Below are 20,842 nucleotides of genomic sequence, written 5' to 3'. Positions count from 1 at the left end.
TTGTCTGGACTTGTATTTAAATGTGAAATAGCAACATAGGTTATTTTTCTTGTTCTCTTTAAATTGTTAAAGCCTTTGTCTAAACGTGTTACCTATTGGTCTCTGCTAAAAAAGACCATATTAAAGACCTGGTTTCAAACAAAACCTTAATGGTAGTAGAATCTTTAATGCATTTACTATGCATTATTGGTCTTTTATTACTGGTCTTCCTTACTGGTCTATTTTGCCAGAGAGTGTAGTCTTTGGAAAATGAGTGGTAAATTGGGTATCCTAAAGTGAATAAATCATTTATTTATGCTTTGTTTTGTAAGATGTATTTATCAAAACTGAACAGGCATTTGAAATACGGTAATCTGTTAACGGAGGTTAAAAAAAAACCAAACAGGTGCGCACTTCTTTTCTCTTTCAGGCAGAGCTTAGATCCTTCTCCATTTCACTCCATTTCATAGTCTTTATAAATAATAAAATAAGGTGGAAAACAGTTTTCTGGAAAATACTTTTATTATCAAATTCTTCCTATACAGTATTGTTACCCTTGCTAAGGTAATACAGATCTAGGTATGCAGTTGCTTGGAATTCAGAAAAAAAAAAATCAGCAAACAACACCTCTAGTGCAAGTTAATGCCTTACATTGTTAGGATTTTCTGGTGTTTTTTCTTTATGTGTGTTTTCCTCTCTGAGTGCTCTCAAAGTTCATATTTGGATGAGGGAAAGTTGTGCTTGTTATAAAAATAGATAGCATTTCAATTTCAGACAAGTGTCATCTTTACAGTACAGTGGGAGGTAATTTGTCAGACTGTGAAGTCCTTATTTCTTCATGAAACTCATGAAATTTCTCCACCCATTCATGGGGCGAACCCAGTGCATGCTTGATATTGCACAGACAGGACATTTAAGCAGCACGTGCTGTGTGAGGTGGAGAAGCAGCTCTCCACAAGGATGAAGAAGTCCAGTGACAAGGATTGTTTCAATAATACATGTTCTTGTCCCACCAGCCTGCATTGGGAAAAAGAGAGGGTAGAAAAATAAAACCAGTTACTTTTTTCTCAAAGAGGAAGAGTAATCATTGGGAACAAATGGTCCAGTTTTTTCTGCACCTGTCCGAGGCAGCTAACATGGGTGAGTAAGTGGAAGGGGAGGAAGGGATAACTTAAAGTCCTAAATGTAGAGAATTCTACTTACTTCCTGGGTATCTCCTGATAAACAGCTTGCGGACTTCATCATAGACCCATATCAAGACGGCAAATGGTACAGCCACAAACCAGTACTGAAACCTGGGAGTGGGAGAAGAGGTTCTCATTCAGAAGCATTTAACTAATCAGCTGAATTTCTGGTTCTCTGACTATACTATTTGATGTCACTAAAAGAGAATCTGGATTTCATGGCTTTTTTTTTTTCCTCTAAGTGAAGCACTTAAATAGTTAGAAATAAGATTAGGTCCATGCAAGACTCCTAAGCTTAAGTAGTTAACTGAATTAATTTATTCCAGATACTGTTCAGAAGGGATTGTTGCCTAGTGGCATTACAGCCTCTGAAGAGGGCAGAAAAATTGAACATTTCTGACAGTGATATATTTAAGATAAATGTTGCTTGTGTAAAATTAACTAAAATGTTATCTAATCTCACCAAAAAGATTGGGGATCCTGGAAAAAATCTTAAAGTGTTCGTTATACACAAGTAGATTTCTGTATCCTCCATGGTAAATCCAGTAGAAAAAGCAGTGTGTTTTTTTGTAGGAACTATGAAAATAACTCCCTTTTTGGTCAAGAAATTGTCCACCCTGTTCTTCATAATGAATATTCTTAAATATTTATCCTGGAATTGTAATGCATGAGCAACCTGTTCCCATGTATCTGTTGCTAGCAGAATGGTAAGTCCATGTCCGTTTATGCACGAAGACAAGGGATGTATGCTGCCATCAAAACTCACCTCAGAGGAATGAAGTTCAGGGCTGTAACATGTCCAAGACCATAGGAGAGAATCAGAGCAATTCCTATCTGGGAGAATATACCCACCCAGATGACTTTGTTCCTACAAGAAAACCAAAGAGGACGGGTTACACGTGTCTGTCTGTGCATGAAAAACAGATTCCTCAGCATAATACAAGGCTGGGCCACTTTCAGCATCATTGCAGCATGACCTGCCTCAGGTGATGAGCAACGTAGACACAGTAGCACAAGACATCTGGTAGACTGTAGCACTGTTGTACGTCACATATTCCTGTGTCTTCCTTGCTACCGTTCTTGACCTACCTAGGTTAAAGCTAGCTTTAGGTAGGCCTGCAGCGTGCATTAGTCATGTCTTTTTCTTGCATTGTCAATGTGCTCATAGTGACTCAAATGTAAATGTAAGAAGGAAAAATACATAGGTGTAGGCTCTGTATCTGCAGATAAAGAAAGGAAAACAATTTGCTTTCCTATCAGAAATACTCTGACTAACTGCCAACTTTACATGTGGCCTCCATCCCAGTAGATATTTTTAATTCCCTGGCTTTCATGGGATTGAAAGGTGCAGAACCTTTTGCAAAGGGTTGCCAGTGCTATCTTGGGGAGTTTGACCAGCTGGTATCTCCTTATCTGACAGGCTAAAGTTAGCTTGGAGAAGTCTAAATGTTCTATCTACTGATAACTAGATAAAACTTAAGAAAACAGTCTGGAGAGGAAACTCCCTTTTTCTTTGTAGTAACCATTTTAATGAATGGAGAGTTGCTTTTTAAGCTGAAGTGTGTTCGGATTAAACAGTACGAAGTATTTCTTTAAAGAAACCTTCTGTCATGACATAGAAAAGGGGGTGGGGGAAGCATAATAAAAAGTTTGTCTGAGATTTGCAATTGCTAGAATCCAAGTTCAGTCTTTGTTCACCAACTGAATGTGAGGCAGCTAGATCATTGAGCTAATGTTTCTTTTTTTTTTTTTTTTTTCCCTCAGATCAGTGGTAGGCTAACTTATCCTTCCTTGTGTGAGATAAAGAACCTGCAAAACTTACCTGAAAAGACCCTGCTGGAAAATGGAATTTCTTCGTGTTTTCCTGATGATCAAATCTGCAACTTGCTGAATTGTGATGCTGACAAAGAAGGCAGTATAGCCAGTCCACTGCAGGTACATCCTCTGGTATTTAGTCTGCAAAGCAAAGGAAAAAACAGTTGTGTTATATCAGACACTCATATCTCGTGCAAGTGACTGCAAACCTTGATAGTAAGATTTCAGTTACAAAGGTGTAAATGCAGAGTTATCGCAGATTTAGATAGGTAATGATCAGATTTTGGCCTGTTTTTCTAGTCTGCTAGTTATAGTGGATGAGTCATGTGGCTGGAGCACTGGTGTGGTATGAGGAGGAATTTATATTGATTTATTAATGGCTTTTGTGTCTTATGATTTAAGCAGAAGGGAGTGAGGGGGAGTGAAGTGTTGAAAGGAGGAGGGAGAGTCTAGAGACTGCTTTGAATAGTGCTCTTCAGAAGCAGGGCTGAGAGATTATGATGGATCTAAATGTGAAGTCCAGAGAAGAAGGTGCATCTCCAGGGGCTTGAAGTCAGAAGAAGGGAAATTGTAGAAGAATAAATGAATGAGTCTGAATGAGCTAGGTGGCCTGAAGCTCTAAAGAATATATCCTGAGGAACCATTAGATGAAAACTGTATTTACATTTAAATCTCTCTCTTTCTCTTAACTTCTATTTTGGAGGATAGAATAGAATTTTAAAGAAACTGTTGGGTAAGAGACAGTGCAAGCATGTTTCAGTGCATCTTTACCCATTCCTGTCCATACGAGTCCTCAAAGTCATTAATGGCGTTGTTTTCCCAGTCGACTCGCACACCGAGCAGTGTGGAAGGGAGGAAACCTTGTTCGGCATAGACTGTGAAGTAGGTTACAAAGGCTCCCACTGACTGTATGATACCTGCAAAATCAAGAAGGGAGAAATGAGAAGATGCAAAATCTAGGGGCACTGGGGATCAGTGTTGAGATGCCTACTAAGACATGAAACGTGCTAAGAAAGTTAGTTTTAGAGCTCTAGGTGCTCTAACGTTCTTGACCTGTGTAGATAAAACCTGTCGTGTTGTCAGATATGAGCAACAGAAGGGAGTTAGTAAGTCTGCCTAGGAAGGCGGAGGAAAGAATTTAATTCGAGATCCCCCTTTTCTAAGAAGTTAATGAACTTGTCTTTGTCTTGTTCTGCTGATGCAAGATAGTGCTGCAGAGAATAGGCCGACCTACCTATCTGCAGGTAGGAGTATACAGCGAGCTGCTCGTTCACCAGCCTGTCTTTCTTTTTGTTTCGAGGTCTCCTGTTCATAATATCGCTTTCAGCTTTTTCGTAGGCCAGTGCAACAGAGGGGATCTACAACAGAAATAAACCATCAGAGTCTTGGTAGCAACATTTGTCTGCTTCTCAGGGGCTCATCAGACAAGTTTCAGTTCTGGAGTGGTTCTGTTACCTCCCTTGGTGTCCTGGTTTCAGCTAGGATAGAGTTAATTTTCCTCCTAAACCAGCTGAAATCAGAACACTTGGCTTTTAAATATACACAGAGCAAATGAAGGAAGGCTCCATGTGGCATTATGTTGACATGTATAAAAGATTTGAGAGAAAGCTGGAAGTCTATTATAGGTCTGATGATCTTTTGACAGTCCAAAGGGTGAGAGGATACTGAAAACATTGAAGTGTCCTTCAGAACCCTTGGACCGGGCTCTGATCAAGTGCCTAGTGTTCATCCCCTGTACTAAATGCAGTAATCTGTATGATCTCTTGATTGACAAACACTGATACTTTGCACACTGCTGGATTTTGCCTGTCAGCAGGGATCAGAAGTCATTTCTTTCCATTCCCATTCTGCAGTTTTTTCCCCAGCTCATCTTTCTCTATACCCAGCTGTTTTTAATTTAGCCCTCTACCCTTTCACTGGTTTGTTATTCAGTTGTAGGGTAAGGCAACTAAATCTCCTAACGTCCCTTTGCTCCCAGCTTCTCTCACTTGTCATGATATTTCAGCAGAAAATAACTTAAAAGACACCAGCATTGAGGCAGCAACTTACAATGTCCGTTCCCAGGTCAATGAATAGGATGGTGATGGTGCCAATGGGCATGGGAATGCTGGCAATAATGTAGATGAGAAAGGGACAGAGCTCAGCAATGTTCTTAGTCAGGGTGTAGGCAATTGTTTTCTTCAGGTTGTCAAAGATCAGGCGGCCTGGAGGAAAAGGAAACACTTCTATAAAAGCTTATTGTCAACAGTGTTTGCAATAAGAAACCTTAATTTTTTAATTAATTGAAGTGAAGATAGTCATGGCTTATGTCTGCTATCCTCATATGTTTTCTCATTTTTTGTTAGTTTTTTTTTTCAAACCTTCCTTCCCTTCAACTCTTATGAAAATTCAAATGAAAATAAAAAATCACTTTCAATGAGAAAGATGGAGGAAAAATCCCATTCCACAACACAGTGTAGTTTTAATGGAAACCACAAGCTCTTTGTGGCTAGAGAAATGGAGTGTGTGTTAGTGTCGTTGACTGAGCATGATGAGAATGAGGTGCAGGCAAGTAACAGAGAGAAAATGGAAAGAAAACACCTTGTATCTTTGTGATGTTTAGAACTGCATGGGAACAAGATGGGAAGTGCTTTGTTTGGAGTTTGAACAAGCAGAGATAGCAGACCAATGCTCTACGTAACAAAAATGCCTGAGAGAGGAATGGTTCCTCATTGTCAGTGAGTTTGTTGTGTCTAGCGAATGGAAGCAATTCCCATTTTTTCCAAATACCAAAATCACATTTCCCAATTCAGGTAGAAAATAGGGTGTGGGGGTATGCAGGAGGGAAGGATCAGGAGGACTTGGCCAGTGTGTGGGGCTGCCAGCAGCTTTCAGCTAAGAAAGTGAATAGCAACATTATTTTTACCTTCCTCCACTCCTGTGACAATAGAAGCAAAGTTGTCATCCAGCAGTACCATATCAGCTGCATTTTTAGCTGCGTCAGAACCAGCAATACCCATAGCAATTCCAATATCTGCTTTTTTAAGAGCAGGGGAGTCATTGACTCCGTCTCCAGTCACGGCAACAACTGCTCCCTGGAACACACAAAAGGATCCGGATTTGGAGTTTTTTTGAGGTTATGGTGTTTTCTCGTAAGGATAATCTGCTCTCAGCACACTCCCTGTCTTTAAATCTCTGGAAGAAAGATGCTGATACAAAGTTACAAAGTTTTGAACTCTCTTCATACATAAAACATAACCAGTGATCAGAAAGACAGTGGGTAGGATTAACATGGCAGCCTGGGGCTTTTGTGCAATAGATGTCTGTACAGATGTGTGTGTAGATGTCTGTGTATCATCAAGACTGCCTCCACAGTCAGCAGAGAGAAATGGGAAATTCAGGGATGGGAATTACCATATCCTAAAGACAACACCTGAATTAGATGCATTTAAAATGCACTTAATCTTATTATTTATTTTTGTGGGCTATAAGGAGGCTTAAATTTTTTGAATCTCTCTATTTTTATGTGGTCTACCTCTGTCTGAGCAGACCCAGGCTCATCTCTGGCATCTGTGGGAGATTAAAAGGGATTCAACATGATCTGTCCTTGTCTTGCTTTGTGAAGTGCTTATGGAATCAGTTGCTTTTGATTTTATCTGTAAATTGCATAGCTGTTCAGTTAGAGATCCTTAGTTTCCTATCCCAACAACTTGTGGCCATTGCCAGGCTATGCTAGAACTGCACTAGTAGTCCAAAAGACAGAAAACTCTGATTTTTCAAGTCAGCTTCTTTGTTACCTTCCAGTTAAACCATCTACTGCAGGTAAGGGGCCTTTTCTAGTTGATGCAAAAGTTCGCAGCTAGGTAGCAACACAGAGTGTTCTGAGGGGGAGAAAGCTTGACAAACTGATTAAAATGAATACTAAATGCCCTGTCCCTTTGGGGATTTAACACTGTGTCACTAATTATAAATATTGCCATGTACAGAAGGGCTTATAAGCTCTAAGCACTAAACATAGCATGTAGACTGCTTGGCTTGAGTCAGGGAGGAAGGGTAGGGTGTTCCTCTTCAACCTAGCCAAAGCTACTAGGAGTTTGGGCATCTAAGCAGTACAGAACATGTTTACACTCTGCCTGCTCATGGCCATTCAAAAAAAAATAAAAATAAAAATAAAAAAGAGATTAAATGCAGTTTTTCCCTTCCAAGTAATTCAGGCTTAAACCCACAGAGCTGATAATGCTGATTGGAAAGCTTAGTGCTGGCATAAGTGCAAAAACAAAATAATAGCTTGTGCCGTCCCCTTTCCTGCAAAGTTCAGGTGTGCTGGTAGTGGAGCTTTCAGTTTGCAGCATCTATCTGGAAAATGTCAGAGGGCAAAATCTCCTGATGACAGTTTGCACCTTTTCCTGAGCACTATACGTGGCGTTTCTTTCCCTGTGCCTCCCGTGCTGGCTGCGCTCCACGCTCCTTTACATAATATTGCCTATGAATAGGACAAATCCTCTTTAAATCCTGCCTCATATTCATGCTTTCTGTGGGTTGTTTTGCAGTCATTTAAAGTACTATAGATAAGGCTTGGTCATAGATAAATCATGCTGTGACATTTTGTGGGATTCATACCTTATTTCATGTCTGAGCATTCCTGTGGGCGGGAAGTACATAGGTCTAAATGGCTACGAGAGATAAGATGAGGGGATGTGGCAACACACTGCTTTTATCTGGGTTTAAGGAATTCCTGGGGGAAGGCTCCTTCCCAAACTGTGTACAAGTCATTACCCAGGAGGCTTTCTGGGCATCCCAGCAGCAGCTTCTCTGAATTTCGTGCAAGCTAGTCAGCCCCCCGCCCTCAGTACGGCTCCAACCCCCTCAAACGTAGGAAAAGCTCATTTTGTCAATCGGAGTTCAGCGTCTGTAACAGGAATTTAAATGGCTTGGCATCTGTCCAGAGAAGACAGTGTTTGTGGCAAGCTGTTAGATAACGTTCTTGCACAGTGAACAGAGTATAAACAGAGCTTGGAGTGCTTGGGAAATTGGTTTCCACCCTTTCCCCTGCTACCTGGTGCATGCGCCGTAGCCGTATCATGTATAACCTTGTACACCTTTTACCTGTCTTTGACAGCCTTCCACTATGATCAGTTTCTGCTGGGGTGATGTCCGAGCAAAGACTATCTCTGAATGGTTACACAAAATGTCATCCAGCTGCTGCAAGCTCATGTCCTTCAGCTCCATCCCATTGACTACTGCTGCCGTGGCTTCCCTGTAATAGCCATGGGAAAGCTAGATAAATTTTCAAATCCAAATGCTTAGATAAAAATAGCATGCTAGTAGAATGTATGCAGCTTAAGGAAAGCAGCAAATGGAGTTAATTTCAGAAGCAGTAGTTGTTAATCAGCAGGTATTGAATGAAAGATGCTGTAGAAATCCAGACAGAATTAGTTACCTAGATACAGAGAGAAGCAATTGAAGCTTCCTCCTGAGTAGACCTAACAAGAGAAAATGCATTTTAAAGAGAACTGAGTGGGAGGGTGGGACAGTGGAAGTGGAGGAGGATCTTTTCTGTAAAAAGCTTTTAGGCTTCTCTTATTATGTTAATTTTTTCACATTTAATGGGTGAAAGAGGAACGTAGACTTGCTGGTCCTTAGGTCATCCTCCAGCACTGCATGGGATTCTGAATTTTGCTTTTCATATGCGTGTGTTTTGTCAGAGGTGCAGTGACAGCAAAGACCAACATGATCTGCCAAGTTTTAGTCACCAGTTTTTCCCAAGTGCCCCACGCAGACGAGAGCCCCTGCCCTAAGCATACAGTTACTTACGTAGAGATCACTTGTTAGATGGACAACGTGGCTGGGCATGTTACCAAGAACCAGAAAAGCAAAAAGCAGCTGTGATGCAGAAATTGGCTAAAAGCATTGTAGAGAGAGAAGGCGTAGCTTGCAGAAAATGAAGCCATGGGTACCTCCTATATTCTGCCTGCTCTTACCGTCTATTGACTTGCTCAACAGGAATATTGAGGCGCTTAGCAATATCTTCCACGGTCTCGCTGGTGGCTGAAATGATGCCTACACTCTTGGCAATGGCCTTAGCAGTGATTGGGTGATCGCCAGTGACCATGATAACCTGAGGAAGGGACAAGCACTTAGGGTAAGTGACAAATGTATATGCAATGGATGTAAAGAGATAAGTTGAAATATCTATTGTTCTATACCAGGAAGCAGTTTGGAATCTGAACTTGGAAAGCTGTGCTATGTACGTAACAAAGACAGATTATGACTATTAATTAGCTCTGTATTGATTTCTATTCTCCACTTCTTGCTATTGGCACTATTTTATCAGGGCTGCAAAAGAAAAACTTGTCATGAGCAGCAAGGTTGGAACGATGCAGAATAAAGAAGCTTTTATATAAGAATTTATAACACGTATACTCAAAAATAAGAGTTCTTGGAATGTTGCATTGTAAAATGGATCCTTGAGAATGAGGCCTCCTGACAGATAAGGCAAAGATTTTTCTTACTTTTCTTGAAGAAAAGTTGCCAGTTTCCAGATCTATCTTAAGACTACAGAAAAATTACTCAGAATTAGGACTTGGGATTCATCTCATCAAGAATAATGAGAAATTGGTAACTCCAAATACCAATTTTTCCTTTATTTAGCTAGGTGGCCTCTCAGTTTCAAGCTGGAAATTTACTTGTGGTTCTCTTGGGACTGAAATTAGGAGAACTATTGCGTCAACTTCAACTTGAATGGTTTTGAGATTAGTGATTCATATGTGTAAAAGTTCCTAACAAGTGTAGCCCTGTGTCCTGATGCTTTCTCAAGAATTGCTCCTATTACCTTACGCTGTTTACAGACAAGTAATTCTAGCTGGCATGGTTTCTATACTCTAGAAGGGGATCCAATGAGACACTATCTCGGTTTCTCTAAACTTGGATTTCCAGTTCCAGGGTTCTTCACACACTTTCTGTGGTCTGATTCCCACTTAAATTTAATCCATTTCCGGTCTCAGGGCCTTCAAGTAGTTTCTCTAAGTTACAATTTCAGAACAGTATTAATGAACATTGAAATTTGTGGTAGGTGTTTCTAGAAAGATATTTAATGTCAATGCAGTGGAAGATCTTAAAAGTTACAATATCATGAGTCTTTCTGTAGCATCACTGTATCCTTCGGTGTAGGATCCCTACCTTGATTCCAGCACTGCGGCATTTCGAGACAGCATCTGGCACTGTGGAACGAGGTGGGTCAATCATAGATAAGAGCCCAACAAAGCACAGGTTGGAGGTGGGGAAATTCATGGAATCTGTGTCAAATGGGTATGTGTCTGGAAACTCGTTTTCAGGCAGGTACAGATGACAGAAACCTGCAAGGAAACAGTTGATGAAATGTACAGGAAATAGTGAGAGAAATAAGAGAGTTTGCTGTAGCATAGCTTCGGACTTTTCTTTTGTCTATAAAACTCGCATGCATTTAACCACAAGCTTTTTATGGAGTGCTATTTAACCTGCCATTTTAACCTTCAAATCAAAGTGCATATAGAGTCAGTGTTTCACGTGGCAAAGGTATTGATGCTACTAGCTGGGCAAGAGTGTTTTCCTTTGTGGATGACTTCTGTTGGCTTTTTATTTTTTTTGGCTGCACGGCGTGGCAGATCAGCACCAGTATATAGCAGTAAGGGCATCCCCGCCACAGGGAGCTTACAGCACATCATTGAGGTTTTAGCACTCTGCTGAGGAGGCTGTACACTTTGCTTTTCTCCTTCACTGCAAGTGTCCAGGCAAACTGGTCTCGTACCAGGATTTAAAGCCCCATTCTGCATTGCAGTTCTCTTACAGTCTCTAGTTGCACTCACCCAGTACTCTCTCTCCCATGCCTCCCAGCTCCATGTATGCTGTTTGGAAAGCTTCTGCTTTTTCACTGTCCAGTGGTTCTTCTTTGCCATTGATCATGATGGTGCTACATCTCTCTAAAATCCTCTCTGGGGCACCTTTCATCACCAGCAGAAAACGTTTGTCGTTGGGATCATCAGTCTCGTGAATGGAAAGCTGCATGCCACAAATATGAAATGATTTGAAAGAACGTTTGTGATCCTCATTTTTTTCTGGTTTTGGTCACTTTGCATGGAAATAACGTTTCTCCTGCTTTTCTCCATGAAAACATAGTTCTTTCCATCAAATGGAATGAACTGCAGTTATTGTAGGTTAAATTTCCCCTGTCGTTGCATTCCCCCATTATGATTTGCAGGTCACAAACTGATGCATTACACGTAGTGATAGAAACAGTGAAAGCTAAAACAGTCTGGCCTAATTTCCCAAATTGAAACACACCTGGAATTTGTTGGTAGAGTTGAAAGGAATTTCAGCCACTTTCTTGTTTTGTGCTCTAATACTCATGACGTCACCCAAAATGACTTCTGCAAATTTCAGCAGAGCTGTTTCAGAGGCATCACCTACCACAACTCTCTGCATGGACAGAAGAATCATAGAATCATTAAGGCTGAAACAGTTTATAGCACATACACTTCTGCACTTCTGTCAAGAGAGCTTGCATACTTCTGTAAGATGTTGTGTGCTTAAACAGCAATGAAGCTACATAAAGCAATGGTTGTCCTGAAAAATACACTAAAAATTTTAGTAATTAATAGCATGGAAATTCTTGATACCTGAGGTTTTTTTTCTGCCTTAAACTTTTTGCAAGCCTATAGCAAGCAGTAACTCAGAAGACTGAAGCGGTAAAATTTAAGAGATAACTGAAGCTAAACAGAACAACTCGTGTGTATTGTTCTTTTAAAGGAGGAGGAACAGGTTGACGTGAAGTAGGCTGTACCTTCATTATTGGGAGATTTTCCTGTCCTGGTCTGAATTCTGCCCGGTTGCAGAGAGTTACAATTTTTGATAATGCTGTCCATGATGGAGAACTTTGATCAAAAGGCTGAGCTGAAGTGAAACAAAATAAAGATTGCATCCTTTAGGATATTACATGGTAAAAGTAGAAACTTAAGTTTGAAACCACGGGACTGAATTATTTGCAGAAGAGCATCGTTCTTTTGATAGGTTCTGTTATAGAAAACCAATTTGACACAAGCCTTTGCATTAGTCAGCTAATTAGTTCTGGCAATGTTACTTAGATGATGTTTCTCTGTCTATTTTCTTACTAAATTTACTGTTGGTGAATGGACATGCATTAGAACCTCCTCAAGACTTACTCTCTGTGAATGGAGTTCAAATAGTAATTCTTTTGTTCGCATCTCTGCGTGGCAAAGAAGGGACTTTCCTACTGCACACACACTTCTGTGTGGCAGGGAGACATATCTGATTTGGCTATGGAAAGACCCCCATTGACATCAGCTTGGCAGACAGTAGGTGTGAAACATCACAGATTTGATCAATGTAGCTTCCCCTTTCCAGATCCCCCATTGCCATATTTACTTGTTTGATCTTCACTGGTGTCAGCTGAGTAGATCTGATTATCAAACCAGAGGTGAGCAACAGTCATCCTGTTTTGTGTGAGGGTCCCTGTCTTGTCAGAGCAGATGATGGAAGTAGAGCCAAGTGTTTCCACAGCTTCCAAGTTCTTCACCAAACAGTTCTTCTTTGCCATCCGCTTGGCTGTCAGGGACAGACTCACCTGGCACAAGTAAAGAAGTTCAGCTTGCTGTTACTGAGGTACAGTTACAGAACAGTGTAATGAAGTTACATACTTCTGTTTTTTTTATGCTTTTTTACTTTCTAAAAGATCTTTAAAAAAAAAATCTTCTGGTTGGTTGCAGTGCACTGTTTTTCTTTGTAATAGCATTATTAAGATCAGAGGTTTTGCAGTAACTAGCAAAGTACATGTGCTGTACGAGGAACTTACTTGTGTGCTGATAGAAATAAGAGTGTCACGTCAGTTAAGAGGCTGTTTTAGGTGGAAGAACCTACAATGTGGGGAAAACTCCTAATCACTACCTTAATGAATCCTGAAGCAAGCCTATTCATTATTGCAGGACTGCTAGTTTGTCGTTGGTGGTGTACTTTAGGGCTAACAGTGCTTAACAGTTCTGTTGCTTCTCAGCCAGAGATTCTAGTGATAATTTTTATGTATTAGTTAACAGACTTACTGTTACTGTGGCTAGCAGTCCCTCTGGCACATTTGCCACAATGATGCCGATGAGAAAGATGATGGAGTCCAGAATCTTGTATCGCATTGAAACAGAAATGATGAAGAAGAGGACACCAATGGAAATGGCCACTCCTGCCACCAGGTAGACAAAATGCTCTATCTCGATAGCAATGGGTGTTTTCTCATTTCCTACTCCCGATGCGAGCGAGGCAATCCGCCCAATGACAGTGCGATCCCCGGTGTTGATTACAATGCCAGTAGCAGTGCCTGCAAGGAAATAAGAGTCTGTTGGCTCCAAGAGAGATTGTCTTCTGTACACAGTACTGATTGATGAAGTCCCTTCTTGGCCTAATGTAACTAAGACTTTATCCCAGAATGACATTTTCTCCCCACAGAAATCTTAGAGGTATCAGTAAAGGGAAAGAAGGACATATTTTCATTAATTATAATCTTTTTTGATTGTGTTGCAGTAGGAATGCATCGTTATCCTGGGCACTGTACAGTTTCCTAACAGATAGTCTGTTAAGAATGGTATGTAACTTTTTAGTTCTGAAAATAGGGACAGCACCTCTAAGTGTACAGAGCCCTTTCAAAGAAACATCCACAAGTACTTAGAGGATTCTAATTCCTTGAAGCAGAATTGTTCAAAATGAGTTAGCAATATTATGTAGCACCCTGTCCATGTGTCATTTCAGGAAGCCCTTTTCTCTGTCACTACACACCTTCCACACAGGTGGTGGAGTAGAACGCAATGTTCTTGGTCTCCAAAGGGTTCTCGTGGGTGAAGTCACAAGAACGGGACTGTGGTTCTGATTCCCCTGTGAGTGAAGAATTGTCCACCTTTAATGAAATGGAGACATGCCCGTATTAAAGTTAGTAATACACGGTTACAGCCCAGAAGGCAAGAGTGCAGCACATTTAGTAACAGGTGACAGGGCCATAATCTCTCAGTGCTGTTTCTCTGAGATGATTGTCATTGTCACTGAGAGAATCTGTTACTGTGGGATTTCCACGTCGTATGCCTGGTGGTGGGATTTTCAAGTAGCAGCCTGAAAGAAAACATGGTTTGAACGTCTACCTCCAGGTCTCAGAAGACATTTAACATAGCGTTGGTATTTCTGCCTCTGTCCTGACAAAGAGCATTGCTAGAACAAGGTATGGCCGTAATGCCTTCTTTTGGTGTTTGGCAAGTGTGAATGTTAGTACTGCATGAACTGAGCGTCTCAGTAGTTTCTGCATTCTGTAATTTTAATAGCTAATGGCTGATCTTAAAGCTCTAATAACTCGTATTGGGTGCATAGAAATTCTTTGTTATAAAAGCCTCTTGACCATGTTTTTCCTCTCTCCCCATGCTCTACAAAGCATTTTTTACCTTACACCCCTGAGCAGAGATCAGGCGAATGTCCGCTGGGATCCTGTCTCCACCCTTTATTTCCACGATGTCTCCAACCACCAGCTGTTCTGCTGGCAGTTCCTTCTTCTCCGCATCTCTGATGACAAGAGCTTGCTGAGGGGATGGAAGTATGACAAAAATTAGTGTTTTACTGTTCTTTAAATCTCCTACCAAGAGGTAGATTCAAGTTGTGCTTATTGCTTAAGTCCTACTTGTGTCATTTTGAGGTGTGCTCTTAGAATGAGTTTTTATCTCAAATGAAAAGCCTTGGTTGCTCTCACCTGTGGAATCATTTTACTGAAGCTGGCCATGATGTTTGTACTTTTAGCTTCTTGATAGTAAGCGAAGATACCAGTGAGGATGACAACCAGTGCGAGGACTACACCAAGGTAGAGCTAGTCAATAAAAGAAATAACCCAGTTAATTAAAGGTATACATTCAGCAGTTCCTCTGTTAGAATAACTCATAGTTCCGTATTGTTTCGAGAGACTCTTAAAATGACTTACTGGACCAGGCTAAAAGACAAATTAAGAAAAGAGCTTTCAAGTTTTGCCCTGCTGGTGATCAAGTACGTCTTTTGGGGTATAAAAAGGATTTTTAATTGCAGGCGTCCAGTTCCTCTGAAAAGCCTTCTCTAAACTAAACCTGGCATGAACCTGAACAAATTATATTCCTAGCAGAGTGCAACTCATAAGGGAATCGAAGTCAAAGACTCGAGTCCTTTTCAGACTTCAGTGTTGCTCTTATGAGTTCTCGAGTGTTATGATTGTGGGTAAGTGGTTATAAAACCTTTGGACAGGCACTCATAGACAGAAGTGGTATGTCAGGTATTTATCAGAAATGTTCAGTAGTGGAGGGAGAGTCCTGAAAGAATAAAAGGCCTCCTTGTAGTTACTGAGTAACTATGAAGTAGTATTTAAATTACTTAGATTGTCAAAGGGTCACATACTCACTTTGTAGTTATTCAAACACTTACATTGTCAAAGGGTGATTCAGCTCCCTGGGCAAACTGAATGCCAAATGAAATCCAGGAGAAGACAGCTCCTATCCATAAAAGGATGGAAAACCCTCCCACCATCTGCTTGAGGAACTTAACAATTTCAGGAGTGGCTTTGGGAGGAGTGAGTGAGTTGGGACCATCACGAGCCAAAATCTCTGCTGCTCTTGAACTAGAGAGACCCTGCAAAAGCAAATGTCATGTTTAAAATGATGTCACAGAAAACAGATTTTTTGTCTGAACTCAGAAATAAAATTTGCATGCTGCTTGTTCATTAAACATTGTTAGTATTATGGATCAGCTGCAGTAACCTGCATCTTTCATTTCCAAATCATGATTTCAGGGTAGCTATTATTAGTTATCTGCTATGAAGACATAGATACTGCTTTTCTGGAACAGTGAATTTGTGGCTGTGTCCGTTAGGAGTTTTCATTCTCTGTCAGTTATCTGTCAAGTACACCTGTACTAAATGTTTGGAAAGATGAGAAAAAACAGACATCTGTTCTTTTGCTATTGTTTCTGTATTTCCACAATGAAGTCTGCAGTTCATGGGTTCCTTGAAATTATTGTCTGTATTTGGCTGTGTTAGATGTTTTGATATTCAGATGTAAGGTATCAAAGGGAGTCAGGGGCACAGCTTCTCAAATCTAGTGTTTCCCTCAAGACAAAATAATGTCCAGTGCACTCACTTGCCATAGGTTTTTACAGACACTGCCAGTGAAAAATGAATTGTAGTGAGATCGGAACATCTGATAAAAACTCTGTCTTTAGAAAAGCAGAGGCTCTTCTGAAAACTTTGAGGTCAGGTTTTGTACAGGGAATTTTATTTCAAAGCAATAGATCGGACTGCTTCAGACTTGAGAAAAACTCTAGTCTGAATCCAGGTCAGTGCTGCACGCTGACTTGCTGTCTATTTTAGGCTTTACTGGGGGTTAGTGCATCATGCTTATGCATGCACGTATGTATCCATGAGTGCATCTCTTGATTTGGATGCTTTTCCATCGCCTTTAAGAAGCTTTGAATCAGCCAAAGATATAGGAAGGCATGTGAATTGGGCAGTTTCTTAGTGATGCCCTAAGTACTTACTTTGTTGATGCTTGTGCCATACTTTTCTTCCAGTTCTGAAGCGCTGAGTTTGTGGTCATCCTGAATTCCAAAAGAAAGAGAAAATGATAGTAAGCAGAATGTCAGACTGTTGGAAATTTTATATTGGGATCTAGAGAATGTTCAAACTGTCTTGATCTGGGACCACGGATCCAGTTGCTAGGATTACATCCCACTTCCATGAATAAGCAATATGCAGTTTTTCATAAAAAGCACGAGCCTTCTCTTGTCTATTTCCACCTCTGCTGTTAGCTTATTTTTTACTGTTTGCAAAACATTTCTTCTTGTCTTCTCTTGACAGAAGTAAGATGTGTTTCACCACAAATGTCAGTCTTATGTGGAATCAAGAAGCTTAACTGATAAATGTGAAAGGTCTGGGGGAGCTGCTAGCAGTGTACACACCACTGAAAGATAGCATTTTCTTTAGATTTTGTGTGTACTTTTGTAAATATCTCCCTCCTCCAGCAAATCTATCGCAAGAACAGAATGGTGTTCTCGTGTTAATACCATACTGTTTGCCACAAATGTGTGTGCTGCTTTCTGTTGAATAGCTCCTCTTTACATGCATGCTACAGGACCATGCATTCAGTACCATGGGCGATGTTGTTGATAGAAGAAAGGGTGTGGTGTTGGAATATGTGTGACAACAATCTTTGCATCTGATTGACAAGGTAAGGTATGTGAAATGATTTGCCAAAGTCTTGTAGAAAGAAAGCAGCAGGGTCTAAACACAGTTAAAAAGGCGTATGGGAGAGGGAAGTCTGAAAGCTCTTTCCTTTCTCTGCAGTAACACCTCTGTGGTATCATTGACCTAATTATAACTTGTGCCCAACTGAGATTTAGAAGCCAAGAATTCGTGAGTTCTCACAATTGTTTTCACAGAATGATTCATTGGTACTTGGATGAGTCAAGTAACTTGTCTGTGCTTTGGTTTCACTTTAGAAACACGAGAGTAATGTTACATCCCCTGATAGCAAACATAAGATACATTGAGAATTATTTAGCTGGTACTGAATAGGTCTTGGAAAGATGCTGGATAAATTCATGGCCCATTTTTGGCTTTCCTTACCTTTGAAATATTGTCTAGCCCCTAAATAGCCTTTGCTGTGAGTTGCTCTTAAAGCAATTCAGAAAAGAGGTCAGTATAATTACCTTCATTTTTCAGGTTGGGAAACTGAAACATACAGAGCGGAAGCAAGGTTTCCAAGATCAGTTGTCAAGTCAGGAGCGACCCAGAAGTAAAATACAGGTTTCTTAGGCTTAGTGTGCAGTCCTTGAAGTACATTGCATTTAATTCAGGGTGGAAAAGCTGTGTTTAAAGCTGAGGCATGCTTTTAGATCTGCTAGAAATCTAGAGCAAGATATTTTGCTTCTCTCTTCCCTCTGTTTCTTGGCTGAATGTACAGGTGGCAGTTCAGAGGAAATGCTGATTATAGTAACTCCATCTGGGAGAATACAGACCTCTTTAGGGAGATACTGTTCTGTACCATTGGTAGCTTAAGTAAGCCAGAATCATTCTTTCATTAAAGGTATTAATCCCGCACAACTTTTTCTCTGGCAGACTTCAGGAGAGTGAGGAAGGTAGTTCTTCCCTATTATGACTTTCATGCAATGTGCCGTTAAAACGCCAGGTGAAACAGGAGCTTAGCAACACTCACCAGGTCCAGTTCTTTCTTAAGGTCTTCACTCTTTTTCTTCTTGTTGCCTTTCAGGTCTTTGTACTTCTCCTCTTCATCTCCAGTCTCTGTTTTTTCCAGATCTTTTATTCCATGGATCTCAACTGAGTAAACATCAGACTTTTTCTGTAGAAGAAATAAAGTTTTGGCATTGGTGTGAGCACCTGCTGCGACTAGAAGGAAGCAGTAAAAAATACTGCAAACATTTCAGACTGACAAATCCACCTTTTTGAGACAAGTTACAAACAGCTACTGGTTTTTTGTTTGTTTTGTTTTGTTTTTCTGCTGGCAACTTAGAGCACTAGTTCTTGTCCTGAGATTTCTAGAGCAAGTGTTAGATCACTCGTGATCTGGTCTTCAGCATATGTAACTGACAGTGATTCCTTAGAGAGTGCAATGCTTCCAGTAGTTTATGATCTAACACAAAGCATAGGAATATTGCCTAGGATCTCAGGGTCAGCACTGAAAACCATTGTCATGTATTGGCTCTAAAGAGGAGATAAATGTAAAAGCAAAAGTTGTTTAAAAGAAAAGTGAAGAGTAAAGGAAAAGGAAAGGGAAAAATTTAAATGAGAACTTTTTTTCTTTAGCTATTCCTGGATATTTAGATATGTGACTTTAACTTTTCTTTTTGAAATAAAATTAATGTTTATATTTACCCATTTACACTGGATTACATAGAAATTGAGGCAAACAGCATAATGGTTGCGAAGGAGAATCAAGCCTGTTACTTCTGCCTTCTCTCTTTACTCATACTTGTCAATCTAGTAGCAGGTACAGGAAACTGTTAAATAACCGAGGGATGCTGCCAAACCCCTGATGCTCTGCTTTTATCGATAACTTGAGGGGGCAGGGAGGGGGAGGGAGTTGCAGCCTCCCAAGTTTAAGTTAACGCTGTAGTCTGAAGGGCAAACTTCCTGTGTTGCCAATTTACCAGCTTCTATAATCATAACGTTCCAGATATTAATTATCTTGTATACTACATGCCATTCCTTGGAAGAACTATTGGTTGACCCCATTTCAGAGGCTTCCTTAGAGATAACCATCCGAGCTTCGTGAGAGTCATACTGCATCTTATCTGATGGTGTGCTCTACTAGCGAGATGGATGCACTTGTATGCTGCTGCTGCTGTTACCTGTCTGTCTAACAAGTACATACACATTTTTGTAGGACAGATGTCAATGTTCAGAGTTGTTCTGCAGAGGTAATATTTCAGGTGAGATGAAAGTAGACATCCTACATACAGACCAAACCAGACAGCTCAAGTGATGGAAACAGCAAGGAATGGAAAGGTTTCAGACATCTTGCTATTATTATGAATTCAAAACTGGCACCCTGTCCTCCAATGCCCTTTAGTTAGAGGAATGTTGAAATCTTGAAGTTGTATCTTGAGGAAGGAAGGGAAAAGCTAAGAGCTGGTGGTAGTTTGAGCAGTTACAAGTCTGTAAGCCTTCTCCCTAAAGCACTTGGATTTGTTTGATACATATCCCAGGTAAAGGTCATCTCTGTTACAAGATGTTCTAATTTTTTATCTTGCAGAAGTTTTAGTCTGGATTATCTGTTGGAATTTTTCCTTCAAGCTTCTCCTCCTTCCTTTAACTATCCAGCCCAAAATCTGTTTGGCTTTTCAAATATCCAGAAAGTAAAGACAAGGATAGAAAGAAAGCAACTATCTGTTGCAAGAGCGTCACAGGAAGAGAATAATAAAGAAAAATCATGAAGTTAGTAAAATCTGCTGGTCACTGTGCATGATGTACACGTAACCTTTAACCTAAACATTTTCATAAAATCTCAGATTTTGGCATTTGCAGAAGAGCTATCATTCATGAAACTGTTGATTACAAAACTAGCTATTCCTAGAAGCATTTCCTATCCAATCTGATCTCCTTACTTTTTAGGATTAGAAATGCATTCCTATCTAGAGTGAAAATTTTAGTTGTTACACTGGATGCCCAGCATTGTCTAGTATCAGTTCCATTTTCACTTAGCTCACAATTATAACACATACATGTATATTAAAACTTAATTCAGTGCTTATTCTTAAGAAACTTGTGCAGTACCAGTAGTTCTGGTGAACAGTGTACTCACCTTTACCATCTTGGTGATTTGATTCCCCTTCTGATGGAATGAAACAGCCAAGCCAAAGGGTCTGGATGAAAAGCAAAAGCCCAGTCGAACAAGAGTATCTCAGAGCACTTCTGGCTATTGCAGTGCAAAAGCTCACAGAGGTTGTAGTTCTCTCTCAGCTGACAAGCAGATGTTAGCTGGAATCCTGCTTGTGCTTTGGCATCCTTCAGGCAGGACGGGTTCGTTGTCCAAAGCCTGTGGAGAAAGAGCACTGTTTGCTAGTGCTTTATAAATCAGCATCTTGTGCTGCCACTCCACCCCTTCCCTTCCAGGTCCAGCCCATCTTCTGTTTCACCTGTAGTAGGTGGAAAAATACCACAGTAATGGGCATGTGGGTTTCAGGTCAGATAGTTTCTAATTATTCCTTTGTAGTGTTTGCTCACGACTAGGGAACAGGTGTATTATTCATCTTGCTAGAAGCAAAGAGTTTCCTTCGGAGACTTTCCAGCACCGGACTCCCCTTCAGATTTCTAGCTGTCACGGCAGCAAGTGGTG

The 20,842-nt window shown here is 40.4% G+C and overlaps 3 protein-coding genes across 9 annotated transcripts in view; 2 read left to right on the top strand and 1 right to left on the bottom strand.

Annotated features, from left to right (window-relative positions):
- The window catches only part of LOC310885368 (uncharacterized protein), a 138,819-nt gene extending 135,754 nt beyond the window's left edge, over positions 1–3,065 (top strand). For all 6 annotated transcript variants that reach the window (XR_014574750.1, XR_014574751.1, XR_014574752.1 and 3 more), the window contains one exon: positions 2,928–3,065. The gene's annotated coding sequence lies outside the window, so the exon portion shown is untranslated. The remainder of the gene's footprint in view (positions 1–2,927) is intronic.
- Positions 483–20,598, bottom strand: ATP12A (ATPase H+/K+ transporting non-gastric alpha2 subunit). Its single transcript, XM_083808655.1, has 23 exons — positions 20,309–20,598; positions 18,203–18,346; positions 16,527–16,586; positions 15,420–15,623; positions 14,725–14,838; positions 14,423–14,557; positions 13,773–13,890; positions 13,049–13,317; positions 12,378–12,576; positions 11,776–11,885; positions 11,277–11,411; positions 10,802–10,994; positions 10,137–10,312; positions 8,939–9,075; positions 8,064–8,214; positions 5,884–6,052; positions 5,028–5,182; positions 4,213–4,336; positions 3,750–3,895; positions 2,986–3,119; positions 1,930–2,031; positions 1,183–1,274; positions 483–996 (listed from the first exon to the last, which is right to left on the bottom strand). Exons 1-23 carry the CDS (start codon positions 20,315–20,317, stop codon positions 968–970), a joined length of 3,105 nt encoding a protein of 1,034 aa, XP_083664781.1. The 5' UTR covers positions 20,318–20,598; the 3' UTR covers positions 483–967.
- SCN3B (sodium voltage-gated channel beta subunit 3) overlaps positions 8,974–20,842 on the top strand; it is a 47,451-nt gene continuing 35,582 nt past the window's right edge. For both annotated transcript variants that reach the window (XM_083808739.1, XM_083808738.1), the window contains exon 1: positions 8,974–9,099. The gene's annotated coding sequence lies outside the window, so the exon portion shown is untranslated. The remainder of the gene's footprint in view (positions 9,100–20,842) is intronic.

Source organism: Anser anser, assembly GCF_964211835.1.
Source record: "Anser anser genome assembly, chromosome: 22".
Lineage (NCBI taxonomy): Eukaryota > Metazoa > Chordata > Aves > Anseriformes > Anatidae > Anser > Anser anser.
The sequence above is the reverse complement of the archived record's forward strand: the minus strand, read 5'-3'. Positions and strand labels throughout refer to the sequence as shown.

Excerpts from the sequence above, each read along its gene's own strand:
- ATP12A (XM_083808655.1), bottom strand. Across the intron at positions 14,839-15,419 it reads CTGAATCACCCTTTGACAAT|CTCTACCTTGGTGTAGTCCT; the intron begins GTAAGTGTTTGA and ends TTTATTGACTAG. Across the intron at positions 11,412-11,775 it reads AAAATCTCCCAATAATGAAG|AGAGTTGTGGTAGGTGATGC; the intron begins GTACAGCCTACT and ends CTGTCCATGCAG.